At 39.3% G+C, this 19,591-nt stretch overlaps 1 protein-coding gene across 3 annotated transcripts in view; it reads right to left on the reverse strand.

Moving 5' to 3' along the window:
* CD96 (CD96 molecule) overlaps positions 1 to 19,591 on the reverse strand; it is a 92,525-nt gene that overhangs the window by 62,800 nt on the left and 10,134 nt on the right. For 2 of the 3 annotated variants that reach the window (XM_046003897.1, XM_046003895.1), the window contains exons 3-4: positions 11,253 to 11,377; positions 2,255 to 2,465 (exon numbers count right to left, since the gene is read on the reverse strand). In XM_046003897.1, coding sequence (XP_045859853.1) covers positions 2,255 to 2,465; positions 11,253 to 11,377 — 336 coding nt within the window. The remainder of the gene's footprint in view (positions 1 to 2,254; positions 2,466 to 11,252; positions 11,378 to 19,591) is intronic. The other variant, XM_046003896.1, reaches the window with a different exon arrangement.

Consider the following 19,591-nt stretch of genomic DNA (forward strand, 5'->3'; position numbering starts at 1 on the left):
TGCAAGGGTGCTAGAGAGACACTTCTTTTGAGGCTCAGGACAATCGGGTTTAGGGGTCAGGAGTTAGGAAGGGGCAAACCTGTGATGGTAGGTTCCCTGCTAAGGAAAGTAAAGTCAGAAGAGATTAGTGAGAGGGGTGCAGGAAGTAGCAAGGATGCTGGGGAAGCTTCTGGTCCCTGGACTGTTAGAGAATGGAGACATTATTAAGGAAGAAGAAATAAGCTGGATTTAGGGCATCCAAACTACACGTGGCTATTTATGTCAAGGTTCTCAAGTTTTAATTTTTGGCTTGTTCTATTTGAGGAATCACCGAGGGATGCTGAGTGGGTTCTGAATAAGACATGTGCTTTCCTTCCATGCCAAGGCCACTGTAATACGCAGCTGGTGGCACACACACACTGTCTGAGGACTGGATGAGACCACCCATGCGCAGCCTGGATGGCCCATTCGCTAAAGGGGGAAAGCCAGGAAGCAGGGAAGAGCTCATGAGCAAGCAGGCAGAACCTCTTATTTTTGAGCATCTACTGAAAGGAGATCAAAGATGAAACAGAGAGGGATGCCTGAGTGGCTCAGTTGGTTAAGCGGCTGCCTTCGGCTCAGGTCATGATCCCAGCGTCCTGGGATCAAGTCCCATATCGGGCTCCTTGCTCGGCAGGGAGCCTGCTTCTCCCTCTGCCTCTGCCTACCTTTCTGCCTACTTGTGATCTCTCTCTCTCTGTCTCTCTCTCTCTGACAAATAAATAAATAAAATCTTAAAAAAAAAAAAAAGATGAAACAGAGAGAGAGCTGTAGACACCAACAGGGCCAGAAGAGCGAGACGTGAAAGAGTGAAAAGCATTTGAGACGAAGATGGAAGTATCTGTCGCAGAGAGATACGGGGTGCAGTTTATGTGTTGACAAGGCAGTTAGATCAAGCTGAGGAGCAAAAACCCTTGGTCCAATGGGACATAGTTCGTCTAACTTAGAATCGACATTTCTTTTCACATCCTGGATATCTGCCTTCATTGATTTGCTGAAAGTCAGGCCGGATGAGTCTGTTTCATGTTGGGTCGAAGACAGTCACGCCCCAGTAAGTGAGTGGAGGGTGAAATTGATGAGAGATGAACAGTCTTTCCCACCACTTCACAGAGCACTGTTCAGGCTCCATAAGCAACCTGATCATCAGAGGTGATTGATTATCTCTTAGCCCATCCCCTGGGGAGAGATGGAGGGAGAGGGAGGGAAGGAGGGTGAGCCAGAGAGCAATATAGGAAGGGATATAAGCATTAGACTTCAAACTACAGAAATCTTGGCTGAGCTGGGTCCGTCTTTATACACCACAGGGTTTGCATTTCCCTCAACATCCTGAACTCTCTGATCTTTAAAAATAATGCAAGTAAGATTCTAAGTAAAAACAAAGATGATTCACTCATCCAGTCATTCAGAGAACTGAAGGAAAATCTAGTAGCTCATGCCCTTAGATTCTGTGAAGTTATCTTCTCTGTTTACCTCATTTGCAAAAATAATTAATTGCTCCTCCATATCACTGCTTTTCTCTTTGCCTTCATTTAAAAATGATTTTTTAAAAAAACACAGTTCTTGGTGACAACAACAACAACAAAAATCTAAAGCCAGGGGTTTGTATTTATTAATATTGCCATGCATCACCGAGCAAAGTAGGATTTTCACATTTCCCCCAGATTTTCTCCCTGCAGAGTCTGTGCAATTTGAGTGAGGCCACGGTGGGTATCTCAGCTCCGCTCCACACTTCTGTGAATGCAGGGACAGAGGGCCATACCCGCTGGCTCCTTAGCTGAGGCCCTGGCCCCGCTGGGGGTGGGGGAACGCTTGCAGTTTCTTTGGAGCTGTGTTTATCATTTTCCTTTTCTCGTACTGGCCCTATCTCGCCTTCCTCCACAAGCAACCAAGACAATTAGATAACTAAGTAATTAGATTCTGGCAGTTATAATTAAAGAGATTTCCAGTATTCGCAGGAAACATTAAAGTTGTAAATAAGGAGTGGTCACCAGGAAATTGGTCAATCCAGGGCCAATCACTCTCTGTGTGATTTTATTCTATCAACTCAATCATTGTTCTTTAACTTCTCTCCTTATCCCACCCTTAACATGAATGACAGTCTCAAGGGCAACAGCTCTAGAGTAGCCACCTTGGGGAGCTGCTCTCCAGTTAATAAGGCACTTTCCTTCCAGAGTGGAGCAAGACAGGAGAAATGGACAGGAAGATGGCAGGGAGCCCAGAGAACAAAATCTCTTACCAAAAACCTTGACTGTGGTGGAACTCCTCAAGATTTTGCCAGATCTGACCACAACACGGCAGGAGAACTTCCGGTCATCATCATGGATTTGGACTGGAGAGAGGTAGAGTTTATAGTGGGTGCCTAGCTTGATTCTGTCTTTAAACGATGTGGAATTGCTGATGGAGTGACCTTGGGTGATGAGTGTTTCCCAACTTCCATTATGCTCCTGCTGAAAGAAATAGTCACTAGTTACTGAGCACTCAATCATGTCAGCTCTGGGCTAGATGTTCCATATGCATTAATTCATTTATATCTGCAAAAATAGAGATGATGAACGAAGAATTGAAATCAAGAGATATTTAGTATATTACTAGAGAAAAGATCTTTACACTTGTCAGTTCACAACTACAGTCACCCTCTCCTAAAGTGAGTAGAAACTTGATGATCTTCTGACTAGAACTTTCTTTTCATAACTTTCCATAAGCTGCGTATCAGGTGGGATTTGGAGGGCACAGCACTGGAGGCTAATGAAAGACCGTAGTTCTTATTTTAAGTACAAGAATCTTAATGCTAAGATGTCCTGTATTAGTTTTGTTTTAAATCTTCACTTAAACTGGATTACAGTTGTCCTCCCTTCTATCTTCCCTTTAGAAAAGGGCTCCTTTAGCTCTCCTTGGGGCCAGGACTAGGATGAGGTGAAGAGACCCTTAGGGCATAACATTTAAGGAGGCATTCGGTCTCCAGATCCTGTAAGCGCAGGGTGGGCATCTGAGAGTAAGTGCTCCTTAAATTTTGTGCCCTAGGTGCCTCCTAGTCTTGGTCCTTGCCCTTCTGTCTTTATCTCTGTTACCTTCAAGGAGGACACATAAAGAGTAGACTGTAGATATTAATCTGAGTTCCACAAATCAGAGTTTATTTGAAGTATTTGGTTCTTCTATTCCATATCCTTTCTTGGGTCTGTGAAGAAATACTCCTATTATTCTTGCCATACCCAGAATTTCCATGGACAAGATCCCTGGGGTATCACTGTGCTGGTCAGTGTCAGTATATGTGCTAAGGGCCAGTGAGGAGGGACGCTTGAGGGGCACAAGGGTAGAGAAAGGGTTATGCCCTCATTCTTCTTTAGTATAACTTAATATTCTCAATTGAGTTGCTTTGAAAACATTCTGATGCCCAAAGTCTGTCCTCTGGAGATTCTACCTCAGTTGTTCTGGGATGAGACTCAGGCTGGGGCATTTTTTTTTTTTAAAGGTCCTCAAAGGATCCGGGTTTGAGAACCACTGGTTTAACTCTAAACAACAGATGAATCATGACATGAAGAGATCAGTGGGAAATGAAGGGAACTAAGATGAAGAAGGTTGAACAGCAGTACATTTGATGGGGAAGGAGACACACCCACACCCACACCCACACACCCCCCCCCACACACACACAAATGAAAAGAAAGATCTGTCACTTGGATTCTCTGGCTTAAATCTGTTAAAAAGCCAGATGATTCAGAGTAGTAGAAATGGAAGCTAAGTGAGTGAGAGAATTCAAGTATGAGTGAGGAGCAGAAAATGGTGGAAACATGAAGGCAGACTTCTTAAATAGTTCATACAGGTATTTCCAGAGTATATTTCATAGAAAGTCTTCTGTAAGACACCATTCTTTAGGGTCATATGGCTAGGACTGGTATCAGCTTTACATACCCATACGTAGTTAGTGCCCCTTGCAAAGAATGATACCCTGCTCAAGATATTCCTCCTGAAACAATGTACATACCTTCGTCCCCCCACACAGAGGGACCCAGGTGTCAGTGCTGCTATCTTCCTCATGAAGATGCACACAGAAAATTAAAGGGAGAGAGCTTGTATCCTGGAGACAGGGCCTCTGAAAGGAGTCCTTAGTATTGGGTGGTGACGGAAGACCGAGGAAGGCCCTTCAGTCCATGGCTGCTGATCTGGAGGCCAGTCATTAAGGAAGCAGGCTCCCCCTGCAGGTCCACAACCTGCTCACGGACAGCTCTCACTTCATGCACAGGTTCTGTTTTTGTGAGGATCTTAAGAGTTCAAAAGGCTTCTTGGTCACTTAGTAAATGACTCCCCACTTGGAACATTTCCACCTGCTACTTTGCAGTGGGAAGAAAGGCAGCCAGAAGCTGAGCTTGCAGACTAAGAAGACAAAAGCTGCCTTTCCTTTATTGTGTAGCTCCGTGTGGCTGACCAGCATAGTTTAATTGACGGAGGAGTTAAATAGAGTGGCTGAGGCAAGAACCTGCGTGTGAATGGCCGCCTTCACAGAGCAAATGAGAGAAGAGGTGGGGAGAAAATGAGCTCAGGCAAACAATGAAACGTCTGGAGCTGGAGAGGGGAAAATAATACTAATATTATGTTACCACCACTACTAAAATTTTATATTCTTACTAATCATAGTTTACATTTATTTAGCACCTACTGTGTTTTAGACACTCTGAAAAGCCCTTTTAAGTCTCATTTATTCCTTATGACAATCTGGAATAAACTAAGGTAAGTAATTTGTGCAAAGGTCAAACAACGCAAGGTGTTTGAGTCACAGCATCCAAAAGCAGAGACGCCGAGGTCCAGGAACAATTAAGCCTCAGAGACAACAATGTACTAATAAAAACTAAACCATCACAAAATAATAAAAAGAATTTTTTTTTGAGTATCCCAGAATGAAAAATTTAAAAGAAATTCCAGGAAGCTGAAGGCCTTTATACAAATTGCTGATTGCGGAGGTGTGGGCAATTTGTTGATTGAAGGAGCTCTTTTATGATATACTGATCCACTCTGGTGATAGGGGTCAGCCTCAACTCTACCTGATGATAATGATCTTAGGTAACCTGGTCTGCTGGAAACAGACCGGTAATTGGTCTTGTACCGAGTCTTTACTCTTTCCTGTTTGTGGTTTTTTTCTTGTTGTTCAAAGAAAAAAAAAATGACAACTTTTTAAAATGTTAATAAATATTCCTAAAACTTAACGGGATTCTCAAATTGGAGGACACATATGATTTAATGATTTAATGAGCAGCCTGAACTGGCTAATATATATGGTACACGTGTGCTCGTCCCAACACTCAGTAGATACCCAAGACAAATTCATTTTTCTCCAGCCTCACTGATGATCGTCTGTATTTCATGAGAATTTGCCATCCGCAAGGCTAAACTGAAGAATCACGGAGTCATAAAATGGATCCTTTAAAGATGAACTTTAAATATGTACTGAGTACAGGTACTATGCTAAGTTATTTAGTTTGTGTTGCCTTCTTTATACATCACAATACTACCATAAGGTCCATCTTCTTTATACATCACAATACTACCATAAGGTCCATCTTCTTTATACATCACAATACTACCATAAGGTCCATCTTCTTTATACATCACAATACTACCATAAGGTCCATCTTCTTTATACATCACAATACTACCATAAGGTCCATCTTCTTTATACATCACAATACTACCATAAGGTCATACTATAATCATCCCCTTTTACACAGGAGGGATATAAAACTTCGTTACGCATGTCCTAAGTCTTACTGAATTCTGAGACAAAAGGAAAAATGTTCACCTCTATATACACTTCTTAAAATATTCTCCCGTGTTTTGACCAGGTGGAAAAATTAATAAAAAATCTACAATTAGAAAATTTTTATGATTGTGTAAATTTGTGCCCATGGAGGACATGATACCATGAAGTCCCAGAAACCACAGGCTAATTGGAAAATACTTAGTGAATAGCATAACTGGGTCTCAAAGCAGACAAAAACAACAGCTTACTTTTGTTTAAAATTTTGATATTTTGTTCATCATGCATTTTCCCTAAATTTTGGTTTTAAAGAAGTTCATTAAAATATGTATCTTAATTACTATTTTGGGGGTAGTCCCTTAAATTTTGTACCTAAGGAGAGGGCCTTGCTCACCTCACCCTAATCCTAGCTCCGAGGTCACACAGTAAACAGAGGAGCCAGAATTTGAAAACAACAATTTCCTTCCCCAAACTCATGCTGTTAATGATTTTGCTATATTCAGCCTCATAAAAGTAGTAGAACAAACAGTCCTTGCCTTTTCTGCTTTTAGTCTATTTGAGGAGAAGAATAAATTCACAAAAAATCCCCCCAAATCAGGGCCCATAGAAGAGAAATAAATGTATAATTTAATTTTGGGCAGGATTTGGATAAAATGATTGGCATGATGAGGGTTGGGCAGGGTCATACCGAATCATGAAAAGCTCTTCCTATATGTCCCTCAATGACCTTAATGACAAACCTTAAAATAATTTGTGAAGACTTTCCTGTTTTTGTAGTAGAACCAGAATTTCCAATACAGAAAAGAGACCTTGGTACTATTTGATTTAGTGATGTTATCTCATCTCCAGGCTGGCCTGAGCACCATGTCAGACCTGGCTATGTTGACCACAGCCCATGTCAGGTGTTGAGTGTATAGAGCACATTGAATAAATTCTGTTAATTGCGTCAGCTGTTACTTCTTTATCTCCAAACTGCTTCCTATCTTCACATTTCTTCCATTTATTTTCCACCCAGTCAGTGCTATCAAGGAGGGCTGCTTACAAAACTCCCCACGTCTCCTTTGTAGAGCACCAGAACAATATTTTTCCAATTATCACAATGGGCTGTTAGTCCTTTGTGGGTTGGCTACTATATTTCTGATTACAGTGAGGACAGTTAGGGTCAGCTGCCATTAGGTAGAAGGTGAGTCTTGCTTTCTGAATAGCTAGGCTTCCCACAGGCATGGGAAACCAACATTGATTATAATTCCAGTTCACTTCTTGTTTAAATATAAAAGATTACAAATATTGAAGAAGAGTATATAGAAAAGATTTATTTATAGACAGAAATGTGAAGAAATGTAAGCATATAGGTTTTAGTTTTGTGCTCTTATCACAAATATTGAACTGTCTGAATCTGATATAGTCTTCTTTTCATGATTTTAAGGAGAAAAATCAAGGGTTTCTCTTTATCCACCAATTTGGAATCAAACATTTCTTTGATACCTCTCTCTTCACCTCTATTTCCAACTTGTACTCACAGTCCCAGGGTCTTGGTGTAGTACATGTCTGATGTTTGCTGGCCAGCTGTTCTTCAATTATCCAGCTCAAATATAATCTAAGAAGCTTTCCCAGGTGCATTTACGCAGAATCAAACTATTTTCCCTCTCGGCTGCCATTTTTTATGTTTTTATTAAAGCTGTATTTCATGGCAAGAAATATATGCGATGTAGTTTTATATCCCCACAGGACCTAACACTCAAAACAGAGTCATGTATGTTTGTTGGACTGAACTGAAATTTATGCCGTAGGAAATCAGGGTGATACCCTGGAATGAAAACAGTATCAGACAATATTTAGAAGCTCCCAGGGTAAGTGTGCAGAATTTCCCAGATGACTCTATACTTGTGCATCAGAACATAAACTGGGAGAAGTATTGCTTGTCCTTTACCAACCAACTGCATACCATCTAAACACAAACATCCTATGACTTCTTATTCATCATCCCATCATGTACATAAACCCTCAGTGTCCACTGAAGGATTAACCCTTCGTGTTTATTTCATTACCTCTCCTGCTAGATCAATGTAGGATACACTATTTGCATCTGATGACTTTTACTTCAATGTAGTCACCATCCTGGAATGTAACTTCCCCAAATGCAAAGAAACAACCCCATGAACACATTTAACACAGCCTTTGCATGGGGTTGGGTACAAATACTTTTTTATAACTAAGGGATCTCAAAGACCACCTTGCCCATGAGTGTCATAACAGAATTAATTAGATCTTATAAAATCCCACATACAAGAAGACATACCTTTTGTTTTTCAGTGACCTAGATTAAAATAATCTTAGTTTATAAAATTGTTTCCAGGGATGCCGGGGGGCTCAGTTGGTTAGGCGTCTGCCTTCGGCTCAGGTCAGGATCCCAGGGTCCTGGGATTGAGTCCCGCATCCGGCTCCCTGCTCAGTGGGAAGCCTGCTTCTCCTTCTCTCACTGCCCCTGCTGTGTCCCTGCTCTCGCTATCTCTCTCTCTGTCAAATAAATAAACAAAATCTTTTAAAAAATTTGCTTCCAGGGCGTAGAGCGGCATGGGGGGGGGGGCTCTTTGCAGCTTTTGAGCTCAGTCCAGCAGGTCCTGCCCTCCTCAGCTCATCTTCACCACCTCCGCTCTTTACCCTTTTTCTAAAAGCCACATTGTGTCACGTTTTTAAAAACAACTGGCTTGTTACGATTACTACTACTACCAGCTTAACAAGAGATGAAAGAATGAAAATATGGACTGAGGGGGTATTTGTGTCCAGCTGCGGTGGATTCCCTAATATGAGCACATCAGTGGATTTCCTCTCAGACCTGCAGAATCCCACAGCTGCCAACCGTGCGGAGCACAGATGTAAATCGGAGGAGCAAATAGATTTTGACATTTAAAAGGGAATGTGCAGTAGGAATTTCCTCAGCACATTTGCCAAAACGATGTTCCCTTTGAAGAGAAGTTTCTTTCAAAGATTCCTCAAGTCATCTGTATCATGGTGCATCCTTCAAAGTGACAGCGTGGCTGGAGGTTCTTGAAGTTTAGGATTGTCTCACTGTGTGACCTTAGGCGTACTCTTTCCAACCCTTATTTATCTTACATGCCCTGGCAGGAGCCACAGGTAAGGTCTGCATAGCCCTCTTCGTTTCTTTGAAGACAACCACTGCATAGAAGAAGCCTTATCAGTTATCTAGTCGTTGATGCCTAATGAGATGCTCATTAACCAGTTAAACAGCCAGCATGAATTTAGTGACCACCATTTAATATGGGGCCAATGAATAGGACTGTGGGGGAGAGGGACAAAGAGAAACAGATCCATTCGATTATTTATTGAGTCTTTGTTGAGTGCCTGTGTTCTAGGTACTAAACGAGAGGCTAGGGATTTTTGAAATGAGTGGCATAATTTTTTGCCCTGGAGAAGCTCAGAGTCACACAAAAGACACAGGTTGGCTGAAGTATTGACCCGTGCTTGGAAAAACAGATAACCTAGCCTTTAGATAAGATGAGAACACTAACTGGGGGTTGCTGCGGGGAGGTGGGATTGGGGGAGGGGGAGCGGGCTATGGACATTGGGGAGGGGAAGCGAACCATAAGAGACTATGGACTCTGAAAAACAACCTGAGGGTTTTGAAGGGTCAGGGGTGGGAGGTTGGGGCAACCTGAGGGTTTTGAAAGGTCAGGGGTGGGAGGTTGGGGGAACAGGTGGTGGGTAATGGGGAGGGCACGTTTTGCATGGAGCACTGGGTGTTGTGCAAAAAGAATGAATACTGTTACGCTGAAAAAATAAATAAAATGAGAAAAAAAAAAAAAAAAAAAAAAAAAAAAAAAAAAGATGAGAACACTATAGATCAATTTACTAGCCAGTATCAATCCCTACAGCCAAGCTTTATTCAACTGTATTATTGTTATTATTAATATTGATGATTCCCCTGGATAGTGAAATTGTGGTATTAGAGTGGAAATGTTTGCCCTTGGGTGGAAGCTATGAATAACGCAAACAAGGTGTAGTGACCTTCCATTGCTGTAATGTCTAGGACAGCCAGTTCCTGTCCTCTTGAGTTCATCTACTCTTTTCAGCTTTTTCTGAGAACCACTTTGTATCACGTTTGTTAAGAACAACTGACTTATACTAATGATAGGTGTAATGATAAGAAGAGCTACACTTTGGAAACCAAACTGTACAAAGGGGAAAGAATGTGTTTTTTGACAGATGACAAAAAGACACTGTAGATTTTAGGACAGTCTGAGAAAGTTATTTTAGAACTTTTTTTTTTCTTTTCACCCTACTGACTATCCAAAAAAAAATATATCTAGACACTGAAAACTCATCAGTAGGTTGTGTTCTGAGGCCTCCTTGCCAGTCCATTACTTTGGATTTGGCACATCGTCAGACAGATCTTTGTATATGAAGGGTCTAGTTTCTAAGCCAGTCCACAAAAATTTAGGTAACTCATAATATGAGTTATCATTTATGTGAAGACAGCATTTTGCAAGGGTATCAGCCACTGTATTCATGGAGATCTAGGAGTTCGGCAAGAATTTTTAAATCTTGTGTTTTCATTTTGATGACAATGCAAAAATAATCAAAATCATGTTCTGGATCATCTAAATCAACACCCCATTATGTGATTCTCAAAACAGTGCTTATGGTTATCTTTGTGTTAGTCTTGTGTCATCAACCAATTCAACAATATAAGAGGTTTACTATAGATTTAGATTAAAGCTAGCTGCCATTTGGTTGGATTGCCTTGGAAAGTTTCTCATAGAAATCTAGGTTTCTGGTTTCTTTTTCTTTTTTTTTTCCTTCCTTTTCTTCCCTCTCCTCCCCTCCCCTCCTTCCCTTCCTGCCTTCCCTCTTCTCCCTCCCTTCCTCCCTCCCTTCCCCTCTACACCCCTCCCTCCCTTCTTTCCTTTCTTCCTTCCTGTCAGAAAACATGGCAGCTATAGGCCTGCCCCAACCTGTGGCGATAATACAACTGAGCTGGCTGCTTCTCATATAGTCCTATTACTCTTGTGTTTGTTTCCTGCTAATATCTTGTAAGCATTAGAGTTTGTGTGTCCCCATCTAAAGGAATGTGGTGTATTCCCCAGGATGTAGCAGGAAACATTCTAGGAAAAGGGGTCTCTCCCTCTGCATATGTTGTTTATAAGACAATTATTTGTGCGTAGGGGTTTCTGCTGCATGTGGCTCCTTTCCAGGACACCATTACACCCTTTTCTCTCTATAATCAGGGTTTGGTATATGGCTTGAAATAGAAACTAACCTTTAGGAACTCGTTTTTAAATTACTGTATTCGTAGACCCGGAGGCTTGCTGAGTTGGAAGGAATCTTAGTGCCCACCCTTCCTTCCCCTGCCAGTCCCCAACTTTCTACCTGTGTGCTTCCTTCCCTATTATTACTTGTTATTCATTTATATTTCATTAATATTTAAAGATCATTGTAGTTATTCACTGAAAAGGGCAACACTTACCACCAACCATGCAAAGGTGAACTCAGACGAAATTTCTGAGGAGGTGTTTTGAAAGCATGGTATTTCCAGAGTCTGATTTATCTGTACTTCTATTATATGGCTGCTTCTCCATTCATCCTGTGTGACTATAACAAAATACAGGTGAAAGAGACGTAAATATGTGATTGGTTTATAAAATGCTTTTTGTGAAAGAAACAAGAACAGTTTTAGTGGAGAGCTTCATCTGCCCTCAGGAGACACCTATGACAAGGCAAAACCCCACTATAGTCTTCATTGCATAAATGGCAAAAAGGAACCACTGAGAATTGGAGAGCTGCTTATCACTGAAAAATTACAATGAAACTCCCCTAAAAGAGTCCAACTCACAGTCTGGTATGTTCCTCTGCTTTAACCCCAAAATGGTGCTTTAGGCTTTAGATCATATCTTTTTGATCAGTTAGAATATAAAATTTTATAGCCTGGCCTCTAATTGTCTTATAAAAAATCCTAATAGGTTTAAAGTTTTTAGAGACATCTTAGGTTCATAGCAAACCTGAATGGAAAGTATGAGAGTTCCCATACCTCCCTTGTCTCCCACGCTTGCACAAGCCACCCCTACCCCCTTAACATCCCTAATCACAGTGGTGATTGTACTGTTACAATTGATAAAGCTACACTGACACATCATTATCATCCCAAGTTCATAGCTTGTTTACATTAGAGTTCCTTCTTGGCCCTGAACATTCCATGGGTATTGAGGGCTGTATAATGACCTGTATTGACCATTGCCCTAAAATAGCGTCACTGCCCTAAAAGTCCTCTGTGCTCCACCTATTCATCCCTCCCTCCTGCCAGACTCTGACGTTTGCTGATCTTTTTACTGCCTTATTGCCTTTCTGAGCTGTCTCTTTAGAACTTATAAATATTCCTCCAAAGAGGGAATGGTATAGAAAAACATATAAGGAAACTCTGAAGAAGGCACTGCTAATGGATTATTTATTTATTTATTTATTCTTCATTTTAAAAGTCATATGTGATACATATCGGTTTCACAGCCTCTCCTTAGGAAGTCGTACACACACACATACGCATTTGTGACTGAACTACAATAACATCAAAGAATACTTTATAAATGAACTCTATCATCTTAATATCCCGAAAATCTGATTTCTTTTTTTCCATGTCTATACAACTCTTGTTTGTATGCATATGTTTTCTCATGCTTTACAGTCCTTTTAACCAACAAATGTTACCTGTATTTTTGCTTGATTTTTTTTGCTGTCATATATACACATCATCATTTTGTTTGTCATTTCCAATTACTGAATCATGTGTTCTTTCAGTTTGGGGTTTAGTTTATTTGAACTACAATAACCTATTTAGCAAGGATCATCCTTATACTAACAGCTTTCTTCTGACCATTCAGCTACTTATTCTGTGAATTTTGGGGGCACCTGGGTGGCTCAGTGGGTTAAGCCTCTGCCTTCGGCTCAGGTCATGATCTCAGGATCCTGGGATCAAGCCCCACATCGGGCTCTCTGCTCAGCAGGGAGTCTGCTTCCCTTCCTCTCTCTCTGCCTGCCTCTCTGCCTACTTGTGATCTCTCTCTCTGTCAAATAAATTAATAAATTTTTAAAAAGTCTGTGAATTTAATGGGTATGAGTATCCTCATTATTATTAACAGCATTCATTTTTAAGTGAAATATTTCTCAGTTTGGTATATGTAGCCTGTAGGACTTCATTATATTCCAATGTCTTAGCAATAGAAACTTTACTGATAATTTGTTCCTCCTGCCTTCCTTAATTGAAACCAGCCCTCTCCATTAGGCACATCCTTCCTACATCATTCTCAAGTAGTGGCTGTTTATTTTCTTATGCCCTGATTTCCTCAAAATGAGGAGGTGGGAACAGTGCCTTCCTTGCTCCTCAATACTGCTTCCAAAGGTTATTCCAGTCCCATAATTAAAAAAAAAAAAAGTCCTGTCTTTTATGGTTACGACAATTTAGCTGTAACAGTACTTCCAAATAGAGTTATTTGTATACTACCACCGAAACTGCTTGCCAGGACTGCTTACCATCATTACTATCATTACTACTATTTAATTTTATTCCTGATATAACTGTAATTGTTTTTCATAATTGTTTTACTTACATAAGTTTATTTTAAACAGAGGAAGGTCTAGGCATTAATATTTGAGAAGTGCATGAAATTCACTTGATATGTTAATTATATTTTAATATATATTACCCAAATATATAAGTATTAAATTTTTGTAAAGTTGATCCAGATTCTGGGAAGTTGGGAATGTAACTTCCTGGGAAGTTGGGAATGCAAAACCTCACCTTTTAAATATTCCTGAAACTCCCTATAAAAACAGACAAAGTAACTAGAGCGGCAAACCTAAAAACACATAGGAAATATGTGTAGGAACACTCATTAACAATACATCCCCATTAATAGATGGGGACAAATCACTGGATCACTGCAGTATCAGCAACGGAGCAGAAATCAACAAGGAAAATGGACTGGGCTTCTTATTTCCCTCAGAACTAGAGAACTTCTCCTCTACCCCCTCCCCCACCCCCCCCCACCCAAAGCAACAGGTAATCACTGGAAAGACAGGCAGACTAATCCGAGAACAGCAGCAGAAATGTAGAAAGAAGTTTGCAGGCACCAGATTACCAGTGCCTCCAAGGGAAACAAGAAGAGGCCTGTCAGTGCTGGAACAGAGGGTGCTTTTCAGACAGATCCCATACTGGGAAGAAAACCCTGGGAGGAGAGTCCAAATTAAACAGGACAGGTCCAAAAGGAGAAAGCAAACAAGCAATTTAGATAAAAGTGAGGGATAGAAGGAAAAGAAGTATATCTCAGAAAGTACAATAGCATATTATTTACCTTGAAAATAACAGAAGAGAGGGCTCTAGAGATGCTGAAGACTTTAAAAAAGCTAGCCTGGTCCACCCTTCCATAGCAAAAATCAACATGCATTTACCTTAAGTGTGAGTAATAGAAAAGGAATGGGGTAAAATCACACATAAAGATACTAAGAGAAGGGGGCGCCTGAGTGGCTCAGTGGGTTAAAGCCCAGGGTCCTGGGATAGAGCCCCGCTGCTAGGCAGGGAGCCTGCTTCCTCCTCTCTCTCTGCCTGCTTCTCTGCCTACTTATGATCTCTCTCTCTGTCAAATAAATAAATAAAATCTTAAAAAAAAAAAGATACTATGAGAAGAAAGAGAAAAGAGAACAAAAGAATATCCCCTCAACAATGGCAGCATATTAGAAAAAGATAATTTCACAATAAATAAAAACTGTAGACTAATAACTCAAAATGAGGTAAAAGAAATAAGGGAAATGATATGAGCTGCAAAAAATTTTAACAAGACTGCTAAATGAGTCAACTGGAAAGAAGGAAGCTCAGCAGAGACAAGTAAGAGAATTCAGGAATGGGTTGGAAATAACAACTCATTGTAGAAATTAAGAGCAAACTAGAAGAAAAACAAGAACATATTGGCCCAAAAGTTAATGCACTAAAAGAAATTTTAAAATCGGATAAAGGGGAATTTTTAAATAAATTAATAAATAATAAATTTTAAAAGAAAAAGTATCACTTTCAAAGAAAATGATAAGCAAAGAAGATTGAAAGTGTGTATAATAGAAGGCACTGAAGTAAAGAAGCAGTAGACAGAAAAAAATACTAAAAATTGTATTCAAGTATAATTTTTTAAAGTAAAAAATGATTAGCAAATACATATTGAAAGAGTATACTGAAAAAGTAGGAAAATAGGCTCAGAATAGACATTAAGCAAATTATTATAATGGCATTTTTTAAAGTCAGTTATGGGAAAATAGGATTATTATTAACTTTTTGACAGCAACTCTTTATGCTAAAAAATAATGTAGCAACATATTTAATGTACTCAAGGAAAGAAAATGTGAGCTAATGATTTTATATTCAGCAAAATTAGCTTTTTGATATGAAGACTACATAAAACCTGTTAGAGCCATGTGTAAGAAGTGAAGGAATATTGCTCCCATGAGCACTTCCTGAGGATTCTCCAATAGAATACACTTTAGACTGGGGACAGATTCATGTAAAGGCTGGGGTGAGTGTTGAATCTATGTTCACCTTTAGCATTAAAAATAAATCATTGTTAAAAGGAAGGGAGTAGTAATAAATACATATATTTTTATAAGATTTTATTTATTTATTTGACAGACAGAGATCACAGGTAGGCAGAGAGGTAGGCAGAGACAGGTGGGGAGGCAGGCTCCCTGCTAAGCAGAGAGCCAGATGCAGGGCTCGATCCCAGGACCCTGGGATCATGACCTGAGCCGAAGGCAGAGGCCCTAACCCACTGAGCCACCCAGGCGCCCCATAAATACATATTTTAAAGTAATTCGAAAAGGGGACCTAGTGGCTCCGTCATTAAGCTTCTCCCTTAGGCTTACGTCATGATCCTAGGGTCCTGGGATTAATTCCCACATCGGGCTCCATACTCAGAGGGAAGACTGCTTCTCTCTCTCCCACTTCCCCTGCTTGTGTTCCCTCTCTCACTGTCTGTCTTTCTCTCTCTCTCTCTAATAAATAAATAAACTTAAAAAAATAAATAAAATAAGGAGAAAATATAAGGATCACAAATGGGGCGGGGGGGGGGTTGAGGTGCTTGTGGCTATGGGGCCACGAAAAGGTCAGTGAAAAAAGCCATGTATAAAACTGAGCAAATTATAAAAACTATCATTTCAAGACCAAAGGCAAACATGTAATTGAGAAACCTCTCTTCTTGGAAAAATGCTAGAACTTCAGCAGAATAGCAGGAGTCTTTACTCTGCTTGCCTAGGAATCCTTCCATTCCCCTTCCCCAGTGTTGTCAGTGAGAAAGGTAGCTTTACCATCTTGGAGATGGCTGCAAGAAACAGCAGCTTTTCTTCCAAAAGAAGCAGACTTAAATTAGATCTGAGTGTGTAGATCCTTCACTTTGTTAGCTAACAGACACAAACTTGGTAGGAAAACAGAGAAAAACTGAAGCTTGGTTAGCATGGGTTTGCAAATCCCATTTGGGGTGAGTAGCAGACCAGACAGACATTTAACATGGAGAGTCCGGAAATTAGAGAGTCACGGAATAGCTAAGATAAGTTGTCTGCCCATCCCAGGCTGACTGGGAAAATACACAGGTGAGTGAGGAGACCTCAGGGAGCTTATTGAAAAGCAAAAGCCAAGGGAGATCGTGTTATGGTCTGCAACTTTGAACACACGCTTTAACCACCCCCCTCAACCCAGCATACACACATCTATATGTAGGGGGTGGAAGCCTAACAGGTTTGAGGAATTTGAGCACAACTTTTGTCAAATTCATTGGTGGACCAATAAAGGGGCTTTGCCAATGCAGGGGCAATTCATTGGAAACTAAACTAAAGACATAATAAGTATAATAAAAAGTTGAGCAGAAAAATCTTCACACACTAAAGAGGAAACAGATTTTATAATTTAGGTATGGTTAGTTACCAAAATTTAAAAAAAAAAGGAAACTTAAAAAAACCCCACTGGATTTAGAGTTGTCACATTATTGTTATTATTTTTATGCCTAGTTTTCAACAACAACAAAATGATGACATATGAAGAAAAGAGGAAAGCATGTCCATGATCAGGAAAAAAACAGTTAGTTGAAACTGATTCCTACATTGGACTTAACATACATTAAAGCGGCTCTTATAAGAATATTCATGGGATTAAAACAAAAGGTGATGAAAATGACTCAATAAATAGGGAATCTTAATGGAGAAACAGAAAACTATCCAATGAACCAAATAATTATTCTAGAGTTGAAAAGTCAGTAACAAAAAATAATAAAAAATTTACTAGGGATGGTCAACAGTGAATCTGAGATGGCGGAAGCTAAAGAATCAGTATATTTGAATATTGATTAATATAAATGACTTAGGGGCGCCTGGATGGTGCAGTTAGTTAAGCATCTGACACTTGGTTTTGGCTCAGGTCATGATCTCAGTGTCATGAGACTGAGACCCACATCAGGCTCTGTACTCAGCGTGGAGTCTGCTTAGGACTCTCTCTCTCCCTCTCCCTCTGCCCCTTCCACCTGTGTTGTCTCTCCCTCTCCCTATATATTTATATAATATAAATTATATATTATTTATATATTATAATATATATACACATATATATTTAGATTATTTATTTATATTTATATGTATATATTTATATAAATATATGTATATATAAATATATATATTTATATTTTTATATATATTTATTTATATGTGTGTATATATATATAGAAAAGGGAGAAAGAAGATTGAAGGAAAACAGAGCTTCAGAGCCATATAGGACAATATCAAGTGTCCTTACATGTAGGCAATGGGAGTCATAGCAGGAGAGATGAAAGAGAGTGGGACAGAACAAATGCTTAAAGAAATAATGGCCCAAATCTTCATATTTGATTTTTAAAAACTTTCTCTGAAGTTAGTCTACCTCCAGGTTAATCTAACCTCCAGGAATCTTAAAACTCAAAAAAGTTAAACACAAGGAGAAATCCACCTAGGCATATTATAATTAACCTGCTGGAAGCCAAAAACAAAGAGGGAATTATGGAAGCAGTGAGTGAAATCAGCAAGAAAAACAAAACAAAACAAAACAATCACACGCAGAGACCAATAATACAATTAATGGCTCACTTCTCACCAGAAACAACGGAGATCGGAAGATATATTCAAAATGCTGAAAGAAAAAGCAGCCCACTTAAGAATGCTGCATTCGGTGAAACTATCCTTCAAAAGTAAAAATGAAAAAGCAGGATTCGTTGCAAGTAGATTTGTCTTATATGAAATTCTAAAGTCCTTTATGCTGAAAGGAAATGATACCAACTAGTAACTTCATGAGGTGGAATGAAGAGCACAGGAAATGGTAAATATAAGGGTAAATATAAAAGATCACATATATATAGTTCTCTCTTGTTTCTCTTAATTTCTTTAAGAACAGAAAAAAATCTACCAAAAACAGTAATTTAAAAATATTAGATCAGAAACTGAGAATTAATTTGATTGGGTTGAAAACTTAATTGGACATCACAATAAATAAGATTTGTAAATTGGAAGTACAGGTCAATAGAAAATTTCTAAACTAAACTACAGAAAGGAAAAACAGAGAAAATACAGAAAAAAGTATTAGAGATATACAACAGTAGAAACTTAGGCACATTTTTAAATACTTGAAATCTGGCATCACAAATGTAGATGCTAATAAAAATCCATGCAAGTGTTAGAAATAACATGAGTGAATTTCTATACAATCTGAGAATGGGGAAAACTTTTTCCATAAAAGTAAGAATTACACTGCATTGGAAACAGTATCACAAGCAAGTAAGGACCGACGACAAACTGGGAAAACATCTGCAACTTATATCACAGAGGACTAATAATTTCATACACAGGACCTACAACAAGGATAATAATCATAACGAACTGAAATTCATCAATATGTTCAAATTCATATGAATTCATAATACTTTTAAAAAATATTTTATTTATTTATTTGACAGACAGAGATCACAAGTAGGCAGAGAGGCAGGCAGAGAGAGAGGCGGAAGCAGGCTCCCTGTTGAGCAGAGAGCCCGATGCGGGGCTCGATCCCAGGACCCTGAGATCGTGACCTGAGCCGAAGGCAGAGGCTTTAACCCACTGAGCCACCCAGGCGCCCCTGAGTTCATAATACTTAATACAAAATACTTTTGGTCACCTTGTAAGAGTGCTAGTGAGCCAACTCATTTTTAAAACTGATAAATAAAGGGAAGAAAATCAAGCATCTGTTTGTTTTTCTTATACAAACCGTACATCTATCAAATAATTGTCTCCCGAGAGGAAATTTCTCTATAAGAAGACTTCAGGTAATAAATACAAGAATGATAGAATTTGAGCAACACTCTTTGTCAACCCACAAGGAATTAATGGATCTAGGCAATACTTATCAATGGCGCTTAACATCACATACCCAGACATTATGTGCGTCAGATGTAACTATGCAATATCATCTATTAAGTACTTGTGCCAAAAAACACAAAAAATAAAAACAAGAAGTTAATGTGATCAAATCTCTATATTCAACAAAATAGTAAACAAGGAACAGTAACAAGTAAACAAGGGATACAGGAGCAAAATCCAGGCTGTGGCTAATTTTACAGGATAAAGAGCCAAATTTACTTAGCAAATATTTTGGAGAAGAAAAATAAGAAATACAAAATGTCCTGCTCTCTGCTTAGCAGGGAGTCTGCTTCTCTCTCTCCCTCTGCCTCTTACTCCCTACGTGCATGCTCTCTCACTCTCAAATAAATAAATAAAATCTTTAAAAAA

The sequence above is a fragment of the Meles meles genome, chromosome 4 (assembly GCF_922984935.1).
Source record: "Meles meles chromosome 4, mMelMel3.1 paternal haplotype, whole genome shotgun sequence".
Lineage (NCBI taxonomy): Eukaryota > Metazoa > Chordata > Mammalia > Carnivora > Mustelidae > Meles > Meles meles.